This window comes from Artemia sp. Qi Xiang Cuo, chromosome 19, assembly GCF_049724085.1.
Source record: "Artemia sp. Qi Xiang Cuo chromosome 19, ASM4972408v1, whole genome shotgun sequence".
Taxonomy (NCBI): domain Eukaryota; kingdom Metazoa; phylum Arthropoda; class Branchiopoda; order Anostraca; family Artemiidae; genus Artemia; species Artemia sp. Qi Xiang Cuo.
The window spans coordinates 13073375-13091849 of record NC_142812.1 but is presented as its reverse complement, the minus strand read 5'-3'; the positions used below and the strand labels follow the sequence as shown (position 1 = coordinate 13091849).

Genomic DNA, 18475 nt, shown 5'->3' with positions numbered 1-18475 from the left:
AAAAAATAGAGTTGTGAGAAAGTCAAACTTTAGCGTAAAGAGCGAGGCGTTGAGGAGGGGACAGCCCCTTTCATATACGGAATAATTTCTTATCGTTTTAAGTTTTAACGTCGTTCCTTACTTTCAGTTAAAAAAACTTGTTTTTTTTTATTTAATTTTTGAACGTCTTTGAATTAATGCAGGTTTTGATTTTGGCTCACCGTACATGAATAATTAAAAAAAAATTTGAAGATTAATTTCACTTTTATTTGGTTAAATGGCTTTCTCGAAACCTGTTTAATTATATTTACGAACGTTTTTATTAGTAATAAATATACGTAACTTACGAATTAACTTACGTAACGAACCTCTATATTCTTATATTTTTAATACGTATATTAGAGGGTTCGCCCCCTAGTCAATACCTTGTTCTTTAAGCTAAAGTTCGAATTTTGTTCCAATTCTTTAAAAATGACCCCTTAATCACAAATGCCGTTAATTAGAATAAATAGCTCTTATGAAAGTACTAAATAATCATTGGCTTAAAGAGCGAGGTATTGACTAAGGGATGAACCCAATCATATACGTAATGTTTTCTGTCGTTTTAAGTTTTGATGTTGCTCCTTACTTTCAGTTAAAAAACTTCTTTTTTTTATATATAATTTCTGATCTTTAATTAAATTTTGCTGGGAAATCTGGCGCCCCCTTCATAGCAATGTCCCTTCTCCCATGAAAACTTCCTTCATGGTAAGATCCTCCCACATAACCCCCGACCCACTCCCTCCCCACTACCAGAAAAAATCCCTTCTGAAAACGTCTGTATACTTCTCAATAACTAATATTATATGTTAACATTGGGTAAAGTTCATAACTTTCAGCCTTCTCCCCCGGGGACTTCGGGGGATTTTGGCCGACAAAATTTTGGTCGGATGACTTTGGGAAAACAAAAGAGCGTGGTAGGAGGCCTAGTTGCCCTCCATTTGTTAGGTCAATTAAAAAGGGCACTAGAACTTTCATTTTCCGTTCGATTGAGCCCTCCCACGATATTCTAGGACCACTGGGTAGATACGATCACCCCTGGAAAAAAAAACAACAAAAAAACAAACAAATAAACACGCATCCGTGATCTTTCTTCTGGGCAAAAAATGCAAAATTCCACATTTTTGTAGATAGGAGCTTGAGGGTTCTCTGATACGCTGAATATGATGGTTTGATTTTCATTAAGGTTCTATTAACTTTTAGGGGCTCTTTCCCCCTTTTTTTCGAAAATCAGCCAATTTTTCTCAGGCTCGTAACTTTTGATAGGTAGGACTAAACTTGATGAAACTTATATATTTGAAATCAGCATTAAAATTTGATTCTTTTGATGTATCTATTGGTATCAAAATTCCATTTTCTACATTTTCGTTTACCATTGAGCCGGGTCGCTCCTTACTTACAGTTCGTTACCACGAACTGTTTGATTACAAAGTTAATCGTGCCTTTGTGGCAGCTCATTATGTGGTGCGATGTCTAGTAGACTCATTGGCGCCCATATAGGGGGGGGGGGGGCTCTAGCCCCCCGGCGGAATGATGCTGCCTTATATTTTTATATTTTTGTTTTGAGATTTCTATTATACAGCATTGGATGTGCCAATTAGATCAGGTAACCCCACCTCTAAAATTCATCTTATGGGCGTCCATGAATAGACTGGACGATTTATATTCTTATCAAAGAATATTGATGACAAAGCCTCTATTAATAAGGTCTATCTAGTGTCTTAACCACAGTAGTTCCCACCAGTTTGGGAGAAGACGCCTAGATCTTTAGTTTTTAATGACATTTGGCACCTCCTTCTTCCACGAATGGCAACTCCTTTCCCACGAGCGACACCTTCTTTTGCCACGAGTGACACTTTCTTTATCTTCTTTTTGTTTGTTCTTCTGTAATCTCAGTTGCAGATGTGTTTTTGGGTCCTCAGGGACAAAGCTGCAGTGACAAAGCAAGCTACAAAGATGCTTTTGATGACATAATTCTGATCTTTTGAGAAATTTGATAAACGAAATGATTTTTTCTACTAAAATTATGGAGTAACATTAAAAAGGAACAGAAATTATTTCCTGTGTGAGGGGGGCTTCCCCCTCCTCAATACCCCGCTCTTTACGCTAAAGTTTCTTAGCACTTTCAAAAAAGGTTCTGATTCTAATTAAACGGCCTTTGTGTTTCAGAAATTGTTCTTAAAGGAAATGAGACAAATGGTCAAACTTTAGCGTAAAGATGGAAGTATTGAGGAAGGGCAGGCCCTCTCATATACAAAATAATTTCGGTTCGTTTTAATGTTGCTCCTTACTTTCATTAGATTTAATTTATTTAATTTCTGATCGTTTTACAAGAAACCCCAGGGAGTCGAAATCCCCCTCCATGAAAAATTCCCCCACGAAAAAGTTCTTCAAGAAAAATTTACTCCCAGGTAAAGTCCTTCCCTCGGGGAAATCAATCCCGGACAATTTCCTCCTCGCTGCGAATTTCCTCAAAAAAATTTCTTGCTGGCGATTCCGCCTGAAAAGACTCTTTAGTATACTTTGATCTGAAAAAAGACTTGTTTTTCATTTAATTTTTGATCACTTTTATGGTCATGGTGAAATCTTCTCAGTGTGGAAAATTCCCCCCCCCCCCCCCAAGGAAAGGCTCTCGTGCGGAAAATTTCTTCATGGAAAATTTCTACCTGGGAAATCTCCCTCCCCCGTCGTAAAAATCCCCGAGTGAATTCAATCCTTCTGAAAAATAATCCTATCTCTGGACAATTCCCCCAGAGTATCACCATGTCAAAAATGAAGTGACCAACGAGAAAGTAGGACAAGTAAAACGAATTTCGCATATTAATTTTGGCAAATTTACCCGGTTTAAAACTTATCCTTAAAAGTCCACCCCCAGAAACTTCCATTCCATTCGGAAATTCTCCCTGTAGAAAATCCAACCGCGAAATTCTCGCTCCTGTAAAATGTCTGTATACTTCCCAATAACAAATACTTTATGTAAACAATGGGCAAATTTCATAACTTTCAGCCCTTCTTTTGGGAGCTGTGGGGAGTCATGTCAATTCCCAAAGACATAGTTATTGGACCTCTCAAATATACTGAGTAAAATGGCTATCTTAAAGTTTTAGTCGAACGACTTTGGGGAAAAAGATCGTATGAGGGGGGCTTTTTGCCCTCCAAGTTTTTGCTCACTTAAAAAGAGCACTGTAACTTTTAATTTCCCTTCGAATCAGCGCTCTTCCAATCTTATATGACCATTGGTTTGATTTAATTATCCCTGCCAAAAACAAAAAAAATAATAAATAAATAAAAATAAACAGGCATCCGTGATCTTTCTTCTGGCAAAAAATACAAAATTCTAAAACTCTACAGTAGCGTTCTATGGTACGCTGAATTTCATGGCGCAGTTTTCATTAATACTCATTGAATTGTTGGGAGGTCTTTCCCTCCTTTTTGAAGAATCAGCCAAATTTTCTTTGGTTCGTAGCGTTTGAAGGGTAACTTAATGAATGTATTGTATTTGCAAGCAGCATGAAAAGCCAATTCTTTTGATGTATTTATTGATATCAAAATTTCGTTTTTTGAGTTTCGGTTACTTTTGAGCCAATTCACTCCTTACTTACAGTTCGTTGCCTCAAAATAATTGAAAGCAAGTTGAAAATCAATAAGGGTGCCATTGTCAGAGCTCTAATTAAGAATTAATTAAGAATCCCCTTAAGAGAATTATTTTTGTTCGGAGCAATAAGTCAAGATCAATGTCCTGGGCCCTCCTTGCCGAAATATTTTTTTTTTGCGGAGGACACCAATTCCCAATAAGCATGCCTGCAGACCGTGGGAGTAGCCTATAGTAGAAGAATCGTCCATAAGAACTGTTCAAGGGAACCCTTTCCATAGGAACATTTTATTATAAGAGACTAACTTCACACAGTCTTGTAAATTTGGGCAAAACAACGTTATAAAATATATAAGTCCCACCTCCATTCCAAAGAAAAATGGCCTTGCAGGATATATGCCAAAAGGAAATCATAGATCTGAATTCTTAAAAACGACAAATCACTCCCTAATCTCTATGTCCATTTATGTTATGATGGAAGCTTGCAAAGTCTACGAAGCATTTCGGACTCTCTTGAATTGTTGACCAGAAATAAAATATGATTTAAATAGACAAGGAGCCAATGTTTATTACCCCAATACCCCCTCCCCCCACTGAAAATTTTCCCCTCTCCAAAAATACTCCCAGAAGAAACCCCCTACCCCTCACGCTGAGAATCCCCCCCGGAAAATATCCCTTGGGAAATACTCCCAAGGAAAAATTTCCCAGCGCAAAATTCAAACACATTCTAAGACCACACTGGCTATACATGACATATGAAACTAAGAAAGGAAAGGAAATAATAAATGAAAAATAAAATAAAAAAAGGTGAGAAAACGAGGATTTTATCAGCCAGTGGCAAAACATGAAGACGAAGAACAAGCAAATATTTCGACAAGGACCTCCGCCAAGTCGTCCTCAGTGCTAAAAAAAAAATCAAAAAAAAATCTAACCTTTCTAAGTTTGCCCGTAAAAAATAGAAACGACACTGAATAAAAACCAGGCAGGAATCAATGAAAAAGGATTTACCAAGATGATTGAGGAAGAATTTTTTGCCTTGCAATAATTTTAGCTCGTCTACAGTTTCGGTTTTTACAAGATATGCAAAAAGGTTCTCTTAAATTAGACTGGGCAAAAATAATGAATGAGTCTTTTAATATTAATTTGTTATAAATTGGGCTTACTGAAAGATCTCCGGTGTCTCTATTTATAGCCACATTTATAGCAATTTAATATTAAAAGACTCATTCAGTATTTTCACCTAGTCTAATTTAAGAGAACCTTTATGTATATCTAATGAAAACCGAAATTGTAGACGACTAAAACTATTGCAAGGCAAAAAATTCTTCCTCAATCATCTTGGTAAATCCTTTTTCATTGATTCCTGCCTGGTTTTTATTCAGTGTCGTTTCTCTTTTTGACGGGCAAACTTCGAAAGGTTAGATTTTTTTTTGTTTTTTTATTTATCATTGAGGACGACTTGACGGAGGTCTTTGCCGAAATATTTGCTAACTCTTTCTTTTCATGCTTTGTAGTTGCCTGATAAAATCCTCGTTTTCTCACCTTTTTTTATTTTATTTTTCATTTATTATTTCCTTTCCTCTCTTAGTTTGATATGTCAGCTCAAAATTTCTCCCCCTCCAGATAATTCCCCCCATGGAAAATTACCCCCCACCGAAAATTGAGCAGCCAAAGAGAAAGTAAGAAAAGGTACCTCAAAATGTCGATCAGATATCCTAAGGGGTAAAAAAAGGACCAGAGATCAAAAACAGTATTAGGACAGGGATTGGTTGATTTCCGTTTATTCTTGACCAATAGAAAAGGACTATACCCTAACGCTTTATTTTTTGTCCCATCCCTTAAGAACGACTGCTGAAACACTAGGGCCAATAATTTAAATAAAAAGACTTTTAAAAGTACTTAACAGCTTTAGGGTAACGAATGAGGGTTTAGGAAGGGACAGCTCCTCTCATATATGGAATAATTTCTGTTTGTTTTAAGTTGTAACTTTTCTCCTTGCTGTCAGTTGAAAAAAATTGTTTTTTTATTTAATTTGTATTAGGGTGATTCTCTATTTGAATACAGCTTGAAAATTAGCTTTTGACAATTATTTATGGAACTTGATAATGTTAGATACCTTTACGAATTACACCGACGATGTATAATTTACCCAACCTGGTACAATTTAACGATTAAAATATATGATTTAAAGAGCTTGGGATTGAAAAGATTGACGAATAAAAGATTTGATACAGGCGAAATGTCCACATTATTTTAGTTTTTCATCTTTTACTCCACTGGCCACAGCCTCGTTTGTCGTTTTTTCATTGAGTTTTCCTTTCTTTGTTAAATTTTGTGTCAAAAGATCAATAACGCCTTTTAATTGCAAATACAAACTACACTTGTTTTAGTAATTGATTTCAGTAGCCTCTTAAAACCCATTAAAATTATTATTCCAAAATGTGGATAGATCTAGACAGCTACATAAATATTGACTAGTCCGTCCTTTCCAATCCCAAAGAGTAGGCAAATACCCTCTTCATTATTCGAATATTCGATGTATAGTAAACAGCCCTCTAAATATTGAAATATTTAGATTGTTTGAATGTTCAACCTTGTTTAGGCTAATCTAATAAAGCTAGTACCTGTTTAGTGATTTGCTCTGCTCCATTAGCCAAATAGTGTTTTTGAATTAAATTTGGAGCCAAGAGTTGCCTTGAAAAAAAAACGTAAATTAATTCTATATACAGTTCTAAATCGCAGCAGCTGAATTAAATTCGAACGACACAACCTATGTAATGAAGAACAAACAGCTTTAAAAAGTGATAAACAGTGTTTTTCTTAAGAATTTCATAGCAGATCTTTTCAAATCTGCACGTATCTAACTTCTTTTTACTCAAAATACTGTATAAATACAACTAAAAGAGCACAAAATCAAAGTCAGATTATATACTGTATACTATATATATATATATATATATATATATATATATATATATATATATATATATATATATATATATATATATATATATATATATATATATATATATATATATATATATATATATATATATATATATATATATATTATCATATAGTTCCTATCATTATTTATTATAGTTTTCTATTTATGACTAATAATTTTTTTTTCAATTTCTTTACTTGTTTTGTTGGTTCACGGTGTAAATTTATAAGAAAATAGGAAATAATTTAGTACCATTCAGGGACTAATGGTAAAAACCTTGAAATTCCAGCAAAGTGTGTTGTGTGAACAATTGTTGTTATATTTATATCTGAATTAAATATAAATAATTATGTGTTGCGTTATCGTTATCGTATAGTTCCTATTATTGCTTGTTAAACTTTTCTATTAATGACTAATAATTTTTTTTCAATTTCTTTACTTGTTTTGGTTTTTCAATGTGTAAATTTATATAAAAAAAAAATAGGGGAAAAATAGGGAATACAATAAGGAATAATTTAATACACTTCGGGGAATAATGGTAAAAACCTTAAAAATCGAGCAAAATATGTTGTGTGAACAAGTGTTGGGCTCTTTAGATGTGAATTAAATATCCATAATTATACGTTGCGTTATCGTTATCGTATAGTTCCTATTATTGTTTATTACATTTTTCTATTTATGACTATTAATTTGTTTCAATTTCTTTACTTGTTTTGGTGTTTCAAGGTGTAAATTTAAAAAAAAAAATAGGGGAAAAATAGGGAATACAATAAGGAATAATTTAATACAATTCGGGGAATAACTTTTTATAATAAAAATTATGAATAATAATTTTTTTCAATTTCTTTACTTGTTTTGTTGTTTCAAGGTGTAAAATTATAAAAAAAAGGGGGGGGGAAACAGGGAATAAACAAAGTAAAAATTTAATAAAAATAGGGAACAAATGTTAAAAAAACTGAAAAACTAGCAAAAAATGTTTTTTTAAAAATTGATGGTATATTTAGATGTGAATTAATTCTTAATAATTATGTGTTGTGTTATCGTATATCTCCTATTATTGTTTGTTACAGTTTTCTATTTATGACTAATAATTTTTTTCAATTTCTTTACTTGTTTTGTTGTTTAAAGGTTTAGAATTATAAAAAAAAGGGGGGGGGAAATAGGGAAAACAATAAGGATTAATTTAATACAATTCAGGGAATAATTGTAAAAAACTTGATAATATAGCAAATAAAGTTTTTTTAAATATGTATTTGATAGTTAGATCTGAATTATATATCAAAAATTATGTGTTGCGACATAGTTATCGTAAAGTTCATATAACAGGTTTATAGTAATTACTAATAATTTTTTTTCCATTTATTTACGTGTTTTGTTTTTTAAAGGTGTAAAAGTATTAAAAAAAGGGGGGGGGGAAATAGGGAATAAAAAAATTATAAATTAATAAAACTTCGGGAAAAATTTTTAAAAAACCTGAAAAAATAGAAAAATTTTTTGTGTGAAAAATTTTTGTTATATATATATGTGAATTAAATATCAATAATTATATGTTGAGTTATCGTGATCTTATAGTTTCTATTATTGCTTATTACAGTTTTCTATTAATTACTAATAATTTTTTTTCCATTTATGTACTTTTTTTGGTGTTAACAGGTTTAAAATAAGTAAAAAAAAGGGGGGGGGAAACAGGTACTGAAGTAATGAAAAAATTAGTGAACATAGGGAACAATTTGTAAAAAAACTGAAAAAATAGAAAAATATGTTTTGTGAACAATGGTTGGGATATTTATATCTGAATTAAATATCCATAATTATATGTTGCGTCATCGGGATCGTATAGTTTCTATTATTGTTTATTACAGTTTTCTATTTATGACTAATAATTTTTTTCAATTTCTGTCCTTTTTTTGGTTTTTCAAGGTGTAGAATTATAAACAAGGAGTGGGGGAAATAGGTAATACAATAATTAAAAAATTAATAAACTAAGTGGACTATTTGTAAAAAACTTGAAAAAATATAAAAATATGTTTTGTGAACAATTGTTGGGATATTTAGATCTGAATTAAATATCAATAATTATGTGTTGCGTTATCGTTATCGTATAGTTCCTATTATTGTTTATTACATTTTTCTATTAATTACGAATAATTTTTTTCACATTTACACCTTGTTTTGTTTTTTAAATTTGTAAAATTATTAAAAAAGGGGGGGGGGGACAATGTAAAAAAAAAATTAAAAAATTAATAAACGAAGGTAAATAATGGTAAAAACCCTGAAAATCGAGCAAAATATGTTTTGTGAAAAATTGATGGGATATATAGATGTTAATTAAATATAAATAATTATATGTTGCGTTATCGTGATCGTATAGTTCCTATTATTGTTTATTACACTTTTCTATTTATGACTAATAATTTTTTTTCAATTTCTTTACTTGTTTTGTTGTTTCAAGGTGTAAAATTATTAAAAAAAAGGGGGGGAATAGGGAATACAATAAGGAATAATTTAATACAATTCGGGGAATAATGGTAAAAACCTTAATAATCGAGCAAAATATGTTGTGTGAACAATTGTTGGGATATTTAGATGTGAATTAAATATCCATAATTATGTGTTGCGTTATCGTTATCGTATAGTTCCTATTATTGTTTATTACAGTTTTCTATTTATGACTAATAATTTTTTTTCAATTTCTTTACTTGTTTTGTTGTTTCAATATGTAAAATTATTAAAAAAGGGGGGGGAAATAGGGAATAAAATAAGGAATAATTTAATACAATTCGGGGAATAATGGTAAAAACCTTGATAATCGAGCAAAATATGTTGTGTGAACAATTGTTGGGATATTTAGATGTGAATTAAATATACATAATTATGTGGTGCGTCATCGTTATCGTATACTTCCTATTATTGTTTGTTAAAGTTTTCTATTAATTACGAAGAAATATTTTTCAATTTCTTTACTGTTTTTGTTTTTTAAAGGTTTAAAATTATTAAAAAAAAGGGGGGGAATAGGGAATCAAATAAGGAATAATTTAAGACAATTCGGGGAATAATGGTAAAAACACTAAAAATATAGCATAATATGTTGTGTGAACAATTGTTGGGATATATATATCTGAATTAAATATCCATAATTATATGTTGCGTCATCGTTATCGTATAGTTCCTATTATTGTTTATTACAGTTTTCTATTTATGACTAATAATTTTTTTTCAATTTCTTTACTTGTTTTGTTGTTTCACGGTGTAAATTTATAACAAAATAGGGGAAAATAGGGAATAATTTGGTAAAATTCGGGGAATAATGGTAAAAACCTTGAAATTCCAGCAAAGTGTGCTGTGTGAACAATTGTTCGGATATTTAGATGTGAATTAAATATCCATAATTATGTGTTGCGTTATCGTATAGTTCCTATTATTGTTTATTACAGTTTTCTATTTATGACTAATAATTTTTTTCAATTTCTTTACTTGTTTTGTTGTTTCACAGTGTAAATTTATAAGAAAATAGGTGTTAAATAGGGAATAATTTAGTACAAGTCGGGGAATAATGGTAAAAACCTTGAAATTCCAGTAAGGTGTGTTGTGTGAACAATTGTTGGGATATTAAGATGTGTATTAGATATCCATAATTATATGCTGCGAATTACGACTCAGAATGAAGATTGTTCAAATCTTGTGTTTAATTTTCATTATTTATTTTTTTCTACCAAGCCACTTGATCGCATAAATATTATCTGAGTTGAAAACAATTACTTTGCAAATAGCTGATAAAGGATGATCGAAGTAGCCTATAGGGGGGGGGGGCTTCTTCATTTTTTTCTTCTTCGTTTCTTATGTTCCTTCGCTGGTTATACCACGGGAAGCGTTGGGTGATTTACCCCCAACTACGCATTGCACTCAGGAGATCAGTACCTACGCTATTCAGGCCAGTGGTCAGCATGCGACAAAGTTTCTTTCTATACCGCATTATTTTTGTGAGAGGATACATGGTCTTAACAAGTAAAGCTTCTGACAGTCTTAGAATGATGTAAATAAAACCCTTAATGCAAAAAAAGCTAAAGCCATTGCGCCATTTTGGTAAATTGCCATATTGAAACGCAGGACTGTATATGAAAATGTAAATGAAATTCGTTTCCTTTAATGAAAGCAACTACCTATACAATCTATATATTGTGAAATGCTCGATTGGCTTCAGTTTTCAGACACCCGTTGTGTAACGTTACGTAGTTTTTTTTATAGAACTGAAGATTAGTGATTTAATTGGAGCTACGGACACGTATCAGTAGTATATGTAGATTTACCGGCCCCTCGTCTGCTCTACTTTTGAATTCATTTACGAGACATTTTAGGTTAGCAAAACATCTCATCTAAGGATTAAGAATTGGTCTCGTGCTATTTGAATTCGGTCAAACAACTTAAAATACACGCTTTATTGTTACCCAAAATTTATTTTTTAACTGTAGAATGTAGTTCAAGATAATAGTAAAAAGAAAATTGATTGTATACCATCGTGGACATTCCTTTGAAATTACAGACCTTAACCTCTGACCAACTTTGATTTAGTTACCTGAAATTTATTTTTTAAGCAAACACTTTTACCTGATTCAGTTTTTATTTCTCAAGCTGAAATCTAAGTTTCAAACGAAACTATTAACACTGGCTATATTTTAAACATTGTTATGAAGGTCCTATGATTGAAATGATACAATTCACAAGCACTTTTAACTGTTCCAATGTGCTTATTTGCATTTATTTGGACTGTGAGATATCTAGTTTAATGTTTCTGATTTTAGTTTCCCGTTGAATTTAATAGTGAAATTAAAATGGACTGCATTGTGCATATTCCTTTGATATCACAGACCGCTCCTGAAGGTAAGGATCAAAGAGGATAAAGATAAAAATAAACAAAACTTACGTGTTTAATTCTAAATCAAGTTGAAACTTATATTTCAGAGCCTTAATATATAGTGACGTTTTCTGGAAGTGACGACCAGTCTGTAATAGAAAAAGTTAAGTAAAAATAGCACATTTTATATAGCAAAATAATTATTTGATTAGAAAAATGATCTTTTAATTAGAAAGCAAAAAATGATAATTTTATTTTTTCTACTTTAAACTGAAATCGCTTTAAATCTGCAATCTTTTCGCTTATAAGAGACCCAATGAAGCCAGTATTTTGTTAGAAGGTTTATGAAATTGTGCTGAATCTGTATTTCTGTTTGCGAGAAAGAAAAGGGTTAAACTCTATCGCTTATTTCCGTAATGGTAAGATATACAATATTTTTTCTGCAACGATCGATTCCACTTACCCATTCTTTTGAAATTTAACATTAACTGTTTTCAGCAAAAGGATTTCGGTTGCGGAAATCAAAACAGATAAAAGGTACTTTAACTAAAAGATTTCGTGATATAGCACATAAAATCCCTCATATTCAAAATAATTTCTGCTCGTCTTAAGTTTTAATGTTGCTCCTTACTTTCAGTTAAAAAACTTGTTTTTTATTTAATTTTTCATATTATGAACCAGCTGCTGATGAAAAATAAGCACATAAATAATGTAAACCCACAAGATCAGCAAATTCTGAGCATAGCATTGGGTTGCACCCAACCCAGTGGTGTCAGTTCACGAAGATGTACGCGGGTGGAGACAAAATGTATTTTCCAAAATTTAATGGCCTATTTTGTTGTTTATTAAATTCTTTAAAAATAAATATACCAAAAAAAGGCAATGAAAATACAAGAAATGTACTTGTCGAAATCTAGAAGTGAGACTTAAATAAATCTAGGGGACAAATACCCCCACCCCCTCTCACCCTCCCAAATTGATAACCTGATCTAGTTCTATTAGTGGGTGGAACCGGATACTTTTTGGGGGGGAGTAGTGATTGAAATTTTATAAACCACCTTTAAAAAGCGTATCGAGTGATATGCTCATCTTTTAGCTAGCGAAATAGTCGAGAAAAGGAAATATTCTTATTTTTCTAATATAAAAATTAGAAGTTTTTACCTCCTTTCTTCGCGTTTTTAGGACGTTAGAAACTTCTTCCTCTGGGTTTTAGATGATTTCTATAATAAATTTCGTAATTGACAGTTGGTAATTGCCACACATATTACTAGTTGGTAAATAACTGGAAGCAGAGCCTGTCGGATGCATAGTATAAGAAAAACCATTGTATATAATTAATTTTTAGTACTGGACAAAATAAATTCCCCTTACCCAATACAAGATCAAAATCTTCATGTCCCCTTCCCCAAAAGAAAATCTTGAACGCTCTAAATCAATCCCCCAGCTACGAGCCAAAACTGAACTGGCTTACCGAAGAAGTAATACAAAATGTTTCATTATTCTAATTAAACCTACTGACTGTGTGCACAGTGAGAAATACTCACTTGGCTTGAAGCTTCAGGTTCCTCGTGTATAACTTCACACAATTGTTTGCAGGCCTGAATATTAAAGACTGGTTTTGAGTATATACATTTACTAATTATATTTGTGGATACTGTCTTGCTTCCAGAGGTGCCAAATCTCGACAATTTTGGGGGAAGACGATTTTTCATCATTTTTTTAATGCAGGTACAAAAAAAGGTATTTTCAAAATCTAGGGATAAATAATTTGCTGTTTTTTTTTTCAATGTAAACAGTTAAAAAGGGTATTTTTCAAAATTTACCCACTCCTCTGTACCAATTGACGTTCTGCTTTATTTTTGCTATAGATAGAAACAATATGAGAGTAATCAGACAAAACATTTCAGATATAAGTACTTTCTTAAGCAGCTTATGCAGGTCAAGCGAAGTCATTTTTGTTCTTCCATAGCTTAATTATCAAACGGATTGATTCACATACTCCCTAAGCAGAAGATACAAATAATACTTCCCTTTAGAAAGATATGCAGAAAGCTTTCTAAACAGGGAATCTTCTCTGTAAGAAATCAATAAGAGGACAAATTTCAGCAGACACGACTTCTGGTCTTTTATAACATCCTAGTAAAATCTTATCTTTTGCCAGATGTAATAGAAAACCAACCGTGCCTCAGGTCTGCTAAACATCAAGAAATGATACATAAGGCAGGTACAGTAATCATGATTTTATCCCTTGTTTTGCACCTAGCTAATTGTTTTAAATTTTTCATTTTTTTTTGTTTCTTTATGATTGTTCAACCCACATTTTATTTTGTTTCAAATCAGGTTAAAAACAAATTATTATTACAGATATTAATACACAATCCACCCCCGGCAGCAAAGTAGCGCTGCCTAACTAAAGAACAATGTTGGCACAATGCACAATTCTTTAGGAAAGCCAGTTGAAAAACTTGTTTATCTTTGTGTACTAATTGGCCCATCCCCAAAGCTGTTGATTTCCAAACTTGAAAAAAATGTGGTGCGGCTTATCCTTCAGTTGTCCGAAATAAAAAACGGTTCAACCGAACAATCCTTGCTAAACTTTTTGATTCAACAGCACTCATTTTCTATATGCAGAACCGTTTTGGAAGATTTTTTCACAAACAGATAAACGTATACTCCGTTCAGTATATTTCAAATTGGCAAAATATTTACTTCATTTATCCCCGTGGACCTGAAATTCAGCATTAACCTGTAAATATAAAATACAGCGATTCGAAACACAATCGCAACATCAGTTTTCATCCATGGTATCCCCTTCTTATACAGTGATATTTAGAGTTGTATGCATATGAAAGTTTTTCAGTGGTTTACAGATGTTCTATATTAATTGTTCTGATTGTTGTGATGTCTCTTTTTTTCTATTCCATTTTTTGTCATTTTCTCTGTGTACTCCGGCTCTGTGTACTTTTGTATTGTATGAAGGGTTAGAAATAAATAAATATATTTTTTTTAGACCAGGGCATTTCTTATCGAAGGAGTTGTCAAAGAAATTCCAAAAAGGGCTCAGTCAATTGGAAAATTTAAAGGGCTAGTGGCCTTTAGAATAGTCGAAAATGATTGAAGGGCATCAACCCCCTTTCCCACACCCACCATTTCCCCAAATACATCCAATTACAAATTTGAGATAGCCGTTTTGTTCAACGTAGTTAAAATTTCCGGAAATTAGGTCTTTGAGGATGACAATCCTCCCACACCCCTCAAGGAAAGGGTTGTAAGTTATGCCCTGGGGGCATATAAGGTTTTAATAGGAAGCGTGATCGTATAAACTTCGGAGGGGGCTCATTGGATTGATAATCAAAAGCTCTAGTGCCGTTTTTAAGAGTCAAAGTTATCAGAGGGCAGATACCCCCCACCCCACCCACACGTCGTATTTTCCCGGAAAGAATAGAAATTTTTAGATAGCCATTTTATTCAAAACAGTCCAAATATCATGTATCAAAGCTTTTTGGGTTGAAAAAAAAACCCCAAAGCGTGGGAACAAGGATTGTAAGTTATTCCCCGGGGCAATATAAGGTTTTTATAGAAAGGATGGTTGCAATAGCTTTAGAGGAGACTCACTTGGTTGAAAATTGAAATTTCTAATTCCCTTTTAAGAGTCAAAAGTAATGGAGGACAGCACCTCCCTCTCCGACTACCCCTCTTTTCACCAAACGAATCTAATTGAAATTATGACAAAGCGATTTTGTTCAAAATAGTCCAAAGAGCATGTGACAATAGCTCTAGGGTTGACACAGCCCCCCAATGCCCTGGAAATAGGGTTGCAAGTCATCCCCTGGGGGCTTATAAGGTTCTTATGGAATGGGTGGTCGTATAAACTTCAGTTGAGGCTCATTTCATATGAAATTGGAAGTTATAGTGCCCTTTTATGAATCAAGTGATTTGAGAGCAACCAGACCCCCCCCCCACGTCCGTCATTTCCTCAAAGATAGCCAATCAAAATTTGGAGATAGGAATTTTGTTCATCGTAGTTGCAGGGTTTGGAGTCTTTGAGGAAGACACCCCCACCACTACAGCAGGGCAAGGGTTGTAAGTTATGCCTTGGGGGCATACAAGGTTTTTGATTCTTAGGTTGGTCGTATAAACTTCGGAGGGGACTCATTGGATTGGTAATCACAATTTCTAGTGCCCTTTTTAAGAGTATATAACTAGGCTTTTGGGGCTGATACAAACTACCAGTGCCTGGGAGCGAGGGTTATAAGTTAGATATTGTTGACATTTAAGGTTTTTATTGAAAGGATAGTTGTTTATCTGTAGAGGAGGCTCATTAGGTTGAAAATTAGAAGTTCTAGTTCCCTTCTAAGAGTCAAAAGTGATGGAGGGTAAGTAGCCCCCCCCCCCCCGACAACCCCTCTTTTCACCAAATCCACCTGATTGAAATTGTGAGATAGTATTTTTTTTTTAGAACAGTGCAAAGAACATAAAACAATGTCTATAGGGTTGGCACAACTCCCCAGCGCCCTGGGGATTTGGTTGTAAGTTATGTCCTGGGGGCCTATAAGGTTTTATGGAATGGGCGGTCTATAAACTTCAGATGAGGCTAATTTTATTTGAAATTGGAAGTTTTAGAGTCCTTTAAGAGTCAAAAGTGATATGAGAGCAACCAGCCCCCCCCCCCTCTCCCCCACTCCCATCATTTCCCCAAATACCTCCAATCAAAACTTGAAGATCGCAATTTTGTTCATCGTAGTTGAAGGGTCCGGAAATTATGTCTGTGACGAAGAACCCTCCATCCCCACAGCTCTCAAGGCAAAGGTTGTAAGTTATGCCCTAGGAGTATATAAGGCCTCTCCACACACAGACGTCGTAATTTCCCAAGTTGCATCGAATAGAAATTTTGAAACAGTATTTTTATTCAAAGTAGTCCAAAGATCATATAAAAAGGCTTTTGGGTTGACTCAAACCAGCAGAGCCTGGGGGCAAGGGTTTTAAGTTATACCATTGGGGCATTTAAGGCTATTATGGAAGGGATGGTTGGATAAACTTGAGAGGTGGCTCATTTGGTTGAATTTTCATGTTCCAGTTCCCTTTTAAGAGCCAAAAGTGATGGAGGTCAGCTAGCCCCCCCCCCCCCCCCCAAGCCCAAACTACCCCTCTTTTCACCAAACGCATCCATTAAAATTGTGCAATGACCATTTTGTTTAAAATATTTCAAAGAGCATATAACAATGCCTTCAGGGTTGACACACCCCTTCAGAGCCCTGGGGAAAGGGCTTTAAGTTATGCCCATCTAGGGTTTTTATGGAATAGGTGATCGTATAAAATTCAGATGGGTCTCATTTGATTTGACATTGGAAGCTATAGTGCCCTTTTTAAAAGTAAAAGGGATTGGGGAGCAGTTCGATTGAGCTCGATTGACCAAAGGGCAATATGTCCTACTGCTACTACTGTAACATTTATAAGTTCTACTACTACTATTACTATAGCTCCATCTACTACTTCTATCGCAACTACTTGAAAGGTTAAGAGCATTAAGATAAAAATTTCAAGAAGAATATGAATATAAAGGTTAGCAAAAGGGCATACCAACAATGTAATAGCAATGGCTAATTGTATTAAGTTGAGTAGTAACACTACTACTGTGACTACTGCTACACCTATACCTAAGGGTATGAATTTGAAATATTCAAAGAATATTTCTGTTATACGGAAGACAGCCTGCCATCCGTATGCAGGTTGTCAAAAGAGGATATCAGCAACATCTTAGGCACAGTTTCGTGTTTGAAAACTTACAAGGCTTGTTGAGGGGGATGTTGAACTAACCAAAAGAAATTATTTTCAACATAGTACTACTGCTTCTACTCCTATAACTACTTACTCCTATTTCTACTACTGCTACTAAACCCAAGACTACTACTATTAACTCTACTCCTACTGCTACTACTATAACTGCTATTGCTACTGCTATTGCTAATAAACCTATGGGTATTAAGGCGAAAATTTTAGGCAGTATTGAAACTGTATCAAAATAAATTGGAACACACTATGCCCACATAGGTTGTCCGGAGGACGTATCAGCAATGCTTCAGGACCGGTTGATGGTATTAATTTGAAAATTTCCTCGTGTCTTTAAGGGGATGTTGAAAACAAAACACATGTGCTATGTTATCGATGCTGATTTGTGGTATTTTTACATTTGGTAGATTATTTGATTATATTTTTTCTCAGTTTTGGTTTGATGAAGTTCTTTACTTTTATTTGAAAAACTTATTTCGCGGAAAAGTTTTTTTTTATTAATTAGTGTAATAAAAGTAATAAAGATTTTACACTTTAAGGTAAAAATAAGGCATTTTGTTTTAGTTATCTTAGGAGTAATGACGGGATGACAAACGAAATCAGAATCAGAAAAAATGTTTTTGATGAATCAGATGTTTTTTTCTAAAAGAGGAATCAGAAAAGAATCAGATATTTTTTCTAAAAGATGAATCAGAAAAGAATCAGATGTTTTTTTCTAAAATCACAATCTGGACAGGAATTGAAAACTAATTCCTGATTATGAAAACGATTTCGCCATCAAATTTTATTTGTGATGTAAATGAAAACTTTAATTGATGAAAATTGTATTCGTTATGCAAATGAAAGCTTTGATTGGGCTTTCAACAGATCTTTGATTGAATATATGATATTTTTTCATTTATTAAAATTTACTTGCTTCTTCTTTGTGAACGAGGGCAATGCTATCCAATTTTCCTTAACGTTATTCATTCACAAACTCAGAAACTGTATTGATGAAAAAATTCAAAATTGTTAGCAATTACTTTCTCTCTTCTTCTTTATGTTTTTCTCTCCATTTTTCTCTCGTTTTAGTTTTTTCATTTGACAAGATGGACGGTTTCTGCATCTAGTTGCTTCGAAAAAAGACAACTAGTACTTTAAATTTTTTACAAATTATGAAAAATATACCATTGACAAAATATAAGGGTTATCAATTGAGGAGGGGGGGGGGGGTGCAATTTTTTCCTAGATTTCAGAATTGTCAAAGATAGTAATTTTTCGGCAATTTTGCTTTCTT

General features: G+C 33.1%; 2 protein-coding genes across 2 annotated transcripts in view; one reads left to right on the top strand and one right to left on the bottom strand.

Annotated features, from left to right (window-relative positions):
* The window catches only part of LOC148940513 (disintegrin and metalloproteinase domain-containing protein unc-71-like), a 426194-nt gene that overhangs the window by 131162 nt on the left and 276557 nt on the right, over positions 1 to 18475 (top strand). The window lies entirely within an intron of this gene.
* Positions 1 to 18475, bottom strand: part of LOC148940514 (disintegrin and metalloproteinase domain-containing protein unc-71-like) — a 78863-nt gene that overhangs the window by 33336 nt on the left and 27052 nt on the right. The window contains exons 5-6 of the mRNA XM_089105520.1: positions 11479 to 11558; positions 6235 to 6304 (exon numbers count right to left, since the gene is read on the bottom strand). Coding sequence (XP_088961646.1) covers positions 6235 to 6304; positions 11479 to 11558 — 150 coding nt within the window. The remainder of the gene's footprint in view (positions 1 to 6234; positions 6305 to 11478; positions 11559 to 18475) is intronic.